The sequence below is a fragment of the Schistosoma mansoni genome (genome assembly GCF_000237925.1).
Source record: "Schistosoma mansoni, WGS project CABG00000000 data, supercontig 0013, strain Puerto Rico, whole genome shotgun sequence".
Taxonomy (NCBI): domain Eukaryota; kingdom Metazoa; phylum Platyhelminthes; class Trematoda; order Strigeidida; family Schistosomatidae; genus Schistosoma; species Schistosoma mansoni.
Genome location: NW_017386025.1, coordinates 1461194 through 1469217, shown reverse-complemented (window position 1 = coordinate 1469217; position 8024 = coordinate 1461194). Strand labels below are relative to the sequence as shown.

Genomic DNA, 8024 nt, shown 5'->3' with positions numbered 1-8024 from the left:
GAAGGACGGTGGTTTGAGTGTGTACAAATCCAGTAGTTTTCTACACGAAAATCGCACTCATATACAATACTCTCAGGTTTTAAGTTACTCAGACATGAAAAGAAGGCATAAAAATACGTTTAGTCAGAACGAGTTACGGTTTTCAAGACCTGGATAGGTTTTTTGGTATATATTCTCCACTATCCTTGCTTATGTTTTACAGAACACAGGTAGTCATTGTATATAGCCAAGCGGAGCACCAGAAGGTTCACATATAAGGAATTTCGGTCTACATTATATACCTATATATTATATTATTATATATATTATATTGCAGTAATCCCAATTCTCAGGTTCAAGTACTGCTTAAGGATCTTAGGGATTGAATTGAGATAAAGTGATATGACAGGAACATAAATAATTACGGTGATAGATAACCTCATTTTGGGTTGACCGAATGAGGCCTTTCTTTGACAGAAAAAAGCTCTATGATGAGGGTTCTGACGATCTCTAAAGTGTGATTGGCGAATTCAGTCAGTTTGTGTGCAGCTTTCTTCTGAAATGAAATGAGAACCACTTGTGCCTGTAGGGGAAGCTTGGTTAAAAAGTGTTATCTAAAAAGACCTTCGTTGAAAGGTTGTTGGTAACTGACCTCTCTTATACATACCAATATTTATGTTGCTAAGTCATGTAGCGATTCGATATTGTGGAACAGTTAGCCCGACCCTTGTGGACCCGTCAGGATAGCCGTTCCCAGTCGTCGTTAGATTCTGAAAAATTATTAGTAAGATGTATCAGGTGTAACGTGCCTGCCGAAATGAAAAGAAAGTTCCTTCCGTACAAAAAGGAACTACACATATGCGTCTGTCACTTCGTGATTGTGAAAGCCAGCTTTCAGATAATAGAACCAATTTCTGATATTTTCAGGTCAGGATGATATGAGAGTCTTAGTCTTTAAAGGTTTGCTTGTATGTTCCAACATAACAAGAGTAAAATTGTCTAGGTCAGCACTAAGTGCATTTGTAGTACTGATTCCTAACCACACGACATTCGAAGCCAAGCATGTAATTGCTGAAAAGATTTACATTCAACACATAGCACTCTGAAAGGCCAATATTGGTGAACACGGGGACAGTTAATAGGTATGGCATGGCTCAGCCTTGCAGTAGTGATCATATTGGTCAACTCATACCTTCCCACATCAAATACATTATTTTATCCCCAGCCAAAACGTGCTCATCAAAAGTGCTAAGCATCATATTGGTGATTATCACCATAGGACAAGTAGGTATAGACAATGATGTGACTTCCGCGTAGGATCTGATACATTAAGTCGTCATACCATGACAAATATACCATTTTGGGATTAGATCTATCATCATAGTAACGAAGGTAAATTTACTGGCGCACATTTACCTTTCCTACAAGAACAGCAGATCAAGTACCAAAGTCGTAGACTCCCCATGACGTGATTACCTAATCCATACGACCTTACGTGTAAGTTACAACACTGTCTGTACTGACTCTTCCCTTCGTGTCAGTCGACAAGATGATGTTTAGAACTTCTTGAGAACTCTGGGAATAGAGTAATATATATAGCATGTAAGGGAATAAGTTTCATAGAGTGGCTACACCTGTATAACCAAGCCATTCCATACGTGACTTCACGTCTTCGACTAGGATCGGTGCGTTCAAACTTCATTGGTCACCATCAATTTCAAAGATTTACAGCTCCACTTATTCGGAGGATCTATCTTCACGATGAAGTATCTCAAGACTAGTAACAAAGTTATTGCACCTAATCACTGAACTCCTAAATATGGCTTATCGTGAGAAGGAATGCTGATGTCGACCAGTTGTTTATAGAACACAGGCCGGTACAACTTTGTGGCAAATCGTTGTTGAGTATAATAAGTGTTTCTCGTACACCACGTTAAGTAACGATAATCATGACTGGTAGCCTTATGTGTTTGCAGATCTGACATTTTAATATCTCTTCAATCTGAATAGGGAAGAAAACATGCGTAAAAACTTTTGCTAATTCTTATTCTTTCCATTTTCAGACAGGCATAATTTCAGTGTTACATTACTGTTAGCATACATTACACATTTTTAGTGTTATTCAGATTACAGCAGCGATTATTCACATATACAGCTGCAAAGGAAACGTGTGTATGTAATAAACGTTCATGGTAAGAAGTAACATTTCGCGCATGTATCATTTTTCCAACTCCGATCGACCGTGTCGCAAATTCATTTTCTTCAAGAAAATAATGCCAAATGTAGGAGATATTCTGACAGAAAGCAAACTACCTGGTGTAGGTTCATATGAAAATTGGAATGTGGTGATTTAAGGCGAAAAAAAGAAATATTTGCTTCAAAGAGAGATATTTAGGCAAAAAATCTTACTTTTCACCGGGCTACCAAAAAGACGACTTATTGATAGTCTGTTGTTTGCATTTGACACAAATCTCTCCAAAGATCTTGCCTTTATTTCCTTAAGTTTGAATGTATTCCCACATCATATCTTTTTGCGGCTGGTGACAACAATACATGCCTGTTTTAAACACGGCAACGTAGTCATCTGACCAATCAGTCTAATTACAAATGTCTGTTAGCGAAAAATAGTGTAGAATGATGCAGTTAATAAATAATCACTTCACTACTACATCGTTTCTCTTAACTATATTTCCAATTACTGACCGAATCATAGACAGCGACCTAGCATAACACAACGGTGGTCAATATTTCTACACTGCTCTTGAGTGATTTGTCACTTCGCACAAATCAAGCGTCAATGCTATTGTTATATGTGCTATAGATAAGTGCTCTTCAGAAGTTAAAGAACTACATGAAGTTCACGAGTCGGTTTATTTGTCACCTACAATTTGTAATAAAATTCTAAAATTCCACGCGTACTTGAAATATACTACATTATTATAGATTCAATAGCATTGTTTGCAACTAGTCAGACATATATGAACATTCTTCCAACCCTGTTTGTTTTGTTCTTTGTTTCTAAGAGCTGCATTTGTACTGTTGGCGATTTATCCATGTGCTCAATGAACAGTAACCCATGGCTTGTAAAGATGAAACATTTCTAACACTCGAATATCGACCAATAAATAGCTTTATATACCGCTGGATACGAGAAAATATGTGGAAGAAAAATTTTAAAGTTCAGGGTAACGATTTTTCAAATTTGCCACGTGAATATTTCTTCATTGAGTAGGTTATCGGTATGCAAATAAATCAACTACGCGTGATGCTCCAGTCTTCTGTACTTTGAAACAGCTCATTACAGGTGAAAACACATCCGGTGTGCCATTCTCTTTCCAGGTTCCTAGTATCTTATACTAAAGTTTGTACCAGTACTAATTCACAAATGTTATGGTAAACTAACCTAAATATACAATGTAACGTTTCCACAAAGGTTGTAAACATGCACGGTACACTTTCTGATCATGTTTGTGAGCAATCACTCGTTGCCTTATTATCATTGGGCCACATTTTCATCAGATTTCACGATGCGACTATCTTTTGTACGATTTTACGGAAGGTTTGAGCAAAAACTTGTTGCTTGATGAAACTTCTATAACACGTAGGGATAACGGTCCTCTCTCTGTACAATAAGAGTACGGTACCTAGCATTTTTGAGCACTTTTCCTTTCATTTAGTGCTTCAGTACTAAATATAACAGCATAACTATGACCAGAAATTTCATTTCAACCATCTAAATTTGCCCACATATGTCTTCTGTGAACACGCCAGTGTGGTGAACCCCAAGTTACCGGATTAAAAAAAGAAAGTGAATGTTAGAGATCGAAATGAAACCTTGATGACAATCATGTTCATGTGTGAAGCATCTGATCATTAAAGAAGCAGAAGAACCGTGATTATCTCACATAACTGACCGTTGATAGGCAGTTGCTTCAAATTCACGGATACATGTTATCCCAAATGCGAAACGTACTCATAAGTTCAAATGTGTGTTCTCTTTTATTTAATGATTGCTTATCAAGTTGACGCCAAATTATTTCCAAGTGTCACTAATTGCTATCGGAAATCAATATTGGCCTATTCGTAACGCAACAACTATCGATATGTCTACAATAAGTAGTGTGACAGAACATTTTCGTTATACGCAACAAAATGCAAGCAAAACCGACCTTAACCATAGCGATGATAGTTTTAAACGACGTGAATCACCATACTGTACATATATGAAAATATCTGGGAACTATCCTGACATACACATTCAAAATTAACCCCAGCAGTTCAAATCCCGAATGCCCGCCGTGAATTGAACAAACCAAGGTCGTTGGAGTAATTATACGGACGGATTTGAAAGTACATTGCGCTTTCGGTTGTCACAGAGTCTGAACGTCATTTATAATGGTTTGTAGTTTATTTATGTTTATCTTGCGAATACATATATATTTTCGTTTTAAAACACACAAAATTCTAACGGTACTTTGTTGTATTAGAGTACTGGAGTAAAATGCCACAGGTCATGCATCGAAGCATTTGAAGACTTGAAGCTTAATAAAAAACATCGATACATCATCTTCCATATCGAAGATGACAAAGAAATAAAAGTGCTTTGTCGAGCTGATAGAAGTAATCACTAATTAATTTCTTTACTGGTAGCGGAAACGTATCATAGTTTCAAGGATATTTTATTAAAAATGATGGATGAAGGTAAAGGGTGTTACGCAGTTTATGATTACGAAGTTGAAGGAAAAGTACCTTCCCTGATATTTGTCTCATGGTACGTTTATTTGCGCTATATGGTTTCATATGTTTAGGGTTCCGTCTACGCTGGATGTTAGAAAGCGAATGATATATGCTGCTTCAAAATGTGTATTGAAAGCGAGTTTGGTGGGTGTTAGACGTGAAGTTGAGGCAAATGATGTGGACGAAATCGAGGAGGAAGAAATGCGCAAAAGGGCTTCATAACTGTTCATCTTAGTTGTATGTTTCGAAATTCACATGGATTTTCTCATTTGCGGGTTAGTGCATTTTCAGAGACTTCTCACTCGTCAAACTTGTATTTTCATTTTTAATTTTGATGATAGTTTGTCATACACGCCAGTTTTTCAATATTTTGATCCAGTGTACGCTTATAATACATGTATACTCCAGAATTCAGCCCCATCGCCCTGTGCATTACAAATATTATTTATGCTTAATTGATTGAACCTTATTTATTCTAATTCTTGCTCCTACCTGGTTTATAAAAGCCTTAATTGTTAAATTTCTGAAGACTTGAACTCCCAAGGTTTAATACCATCATGTTACTATTAAAGCTGACACTTGTTTTTTATGCATGTCTAATGATTGTACCAATAATTTTTGATGATAAAGTGATCTCTGTGTTCTGATTTACACTTTTATCTGGTATCTTTAAAGTAGAAAATATTCATGAATATGTTGGTGAAACTCTAATTTGTACCTCGTAACTAATCGATCTCGTATTTTCTTACCTGTATAGTAATATTTATTGTGAGACCAATACTTTCTGGTCAGTGATTATCCAAATAAGTTAGAAGTCCTCATATATTCATGCGTAGTTTGATTTTTCGGGGAGCAAATAATGTGTTTTGATTGTTATATATATTTTATATTGTAAAAGTTTACGTCAACAACATAATGACCTGACTGGTACTATTTGTCACTTTACTAACTCAGAACTGATGACATTAGATAAAAGACCCAAGAAGCGCATAATTCACGTACTAGCCTTGAGAATCTCAACAAATTGGCTTACGTCTTACTAGCATTATAAATTTTGGATGAGACCGGTTTTTACGTCTTGGGACCGTCGTTTTTATGAATACATGTTGCATATGGCGAACTCGTATATGATGAATGTTTGTTGAATTTTACTAGCCACAATTTAAAGTTACTGTAGTTCGTTAAACTCCAGAATTTTCCTTAGGATCTCATTGATTATACCGTGACATTTCTTTCAAAGCTAGTCGTATTTTAGTAACTGTTAACTTAAATAATCGTTTGTTACTGTCCATTCGTCTTTTCTAATTTTCCTTGAAACATGGAATTTTTGTATTTATCATGATACCAATATAACACAATTATACTTCTGCGAGACTATCGAAAAACGTAGAATTATTTGGCAAGCAACAAGCTTAAGTCACTTGTTTATAAATATATAGTGGAAATCATACCTTAGGTACTCCATATGTTTTTGTTTATCTTCTCATCCTTCAGTAATGAAGGATAGATGTTTGGTTGCATACATTAGGACATATTTCTGTATAAGAAATTAAGCATGCATATCTCTGTGATATAAATACAGAATCTCTTCAAATCGTTCTCGTTTCTGGTTGTAATTAGGTTCTCTTGTCTAGTTAATTTAGTTTCTTACTGTTCTTATTTTAGATGATAGTAAGAATATACTGACTTGTATCATTAAAATGTAAAAGCTGCATTGATCTGCTTTTCTTATTGTCCTCACCAATATTTAATCTGTTTCATCCTAACAACTACCATCAAGGGGTTCAGGCGTTTCAAATATTTTATTTATCAGAAGGGGTTTTGTGGAGATTTAGTATTTTTTTCATAGTTGAAAGCGTGAGTCAATTGAGACTGGTAGGTCCTGGGTTCGAATTTCGCGAGTGCGGGTTCGTGGATGCGCACTGCTGAGGAGTCCCATGATAGGACGAAACGGTCGTCCAGTGTTTCCAGGTTTTCCATGATAGTTTCAAATATGCTTTTGTAAAGCTAATGAAATTATGGAACCTTTTAATCACGATAATCATTCAAATATTGACTGAAACATACTTGTTGTCGTATTCTTTACTCAGGATATTCATTGGTTCATATTACAATTTTTTTCACAATTAGAGTTCACTACTAACCTCTTTTGTGACTGGGAGTTTTTTAAAATAAGCGAAATCACATTTATCTGAAAATACGTAGATAAAAGTTTGTGATTCGCCAAAAGTCTTTTTCTTAGCAATAAAACTGGTGTTAATTTAATCTAAAGCAATTTTAGAATTGTAATGCAAAGATGTATCGTCATGTGAAGTGTCCAAATGGACTACACAATTACTTCACGAAATACTATGCTCGCTTCAAATAGAATTCAGACAATTCATATTCACTTGATAACACTCAATTTTATTACTATTACTGTTATTTTTATCATTTTTTATATACTAAGTCACTTATCTTCCTCTATTCCCACTTGATGTACTCCCATTTTTCAACTTATACAGCAGCTCGCCCATGGTGGAAACTCTGTCCTATCTAAACGAACTCCAGTCACTGTCTGGTCGAAAGTAATGCTTCCACCAAATACGTATACTGAAGCAATTTTTCTGAAACCACGTACACCATTAAGACTGGCTTCCTTCAACGTTCGCACACTAATTCAGATCGGACAACAGATAGGGTTGACTGCGTCTTTATAAAGTCTCAACATCTATTTCTGTTGTCTATCCGAGACCAGCATTCAAGACTAGTAAAGTACTACAAATTTGCTCTCCATCTGTCGCTTCGAAAAGTTTGCTTCATGTGCGTTTATCCGGAGACCATAAGGCATCTTCGTCTTGTTTTGCTGGCCTTCATGTCACACTAAGTGCCAAAGATGAGGCAGCACTAATCGATTGGATCCTTATTAAAAATCGGTTATGTGCTAGTAGGTTAGAAAGTTCTATCAAGGTGAGAAGAAATCGGTGTAGGGGACGATATCTTTTCGTCATTTTTACCTATGCTCCGACAGATTACAGCCCGGATGCGGTAAACGATGAGTTTTACCATCAGTTAACAGTTCTTCTACAGAAAGTGCGTTCGACAAATATTGTAGTACTAGCTAGAGACTTGAATGCTCAAGTTGGGTGTCTAGTTACAGAAGGGAGTCTTCCAGGTGATTGATGATGACTTGTCGGTCAATGGTCACATTGGTGACCGTCTACTGCAGCTTTGTGCAAACCACAACCTGTTTCTGGCTAGCACTAACTACCGGCACAATCATCGCTGACTAGCTACCTGGAGACTCTGACCATGCCCTCGTTTGGGCT

General features: G+C 36.3%; 1 protein-coding gene across 1 annotated transcript; it reads left to right on the top strand.

Annotated features, from left to right (window-relative positions):
* Nucleotides 1-4274: 4274 nt before the first annotated feature.
* Smp_120700.1 (cofilin, actophorin, putative) lies at nucleotides 4275-5362 on the top strand. The gene is made up of 5 exons (XM_018790861.1): nucleotides 4275-4377; nucleotides 4467-4599; nucleotides 4630-4750; nucleotides 4788-4953; nucleotides 4997-5362. The coding sequence occupies exons 1-4, from the start codon at nucleotides 4375-4377 to the stop codon at nucleotides 4936-4938; spliced, it is 408 nt and encodes a 135-aa protein (XP_018645878.1). The 5' UTR covers nucleotides 4275-4374; the 3' UTR covers nucleotides 4939-4953; nucleotides 4997-5362.
* The last annotated feature ends 2662 nt before the right edge of the window (nucleotides 5363-8024 follow it).

Excerpts from the sequence above, each read along its gene's own strand:
- Smp_120700.1 (XM_018790861.1), top strand. Across the intron at positions 4,600-4,629 it reads GCTTTGTCGAGCTGATAGAA|CGGAAACGTATCATAGTTTC; the intron begins GTAATCACTAAT and ends CTTTACTGGTAG. Across the intron at positions 4,751-4,787 it reads TCCCTGATATTTGTCTCATG|GGTTCCGTCTACGCTGGATG; the intron begins GTACGTTTATTT and ends TCATATGTTTAG.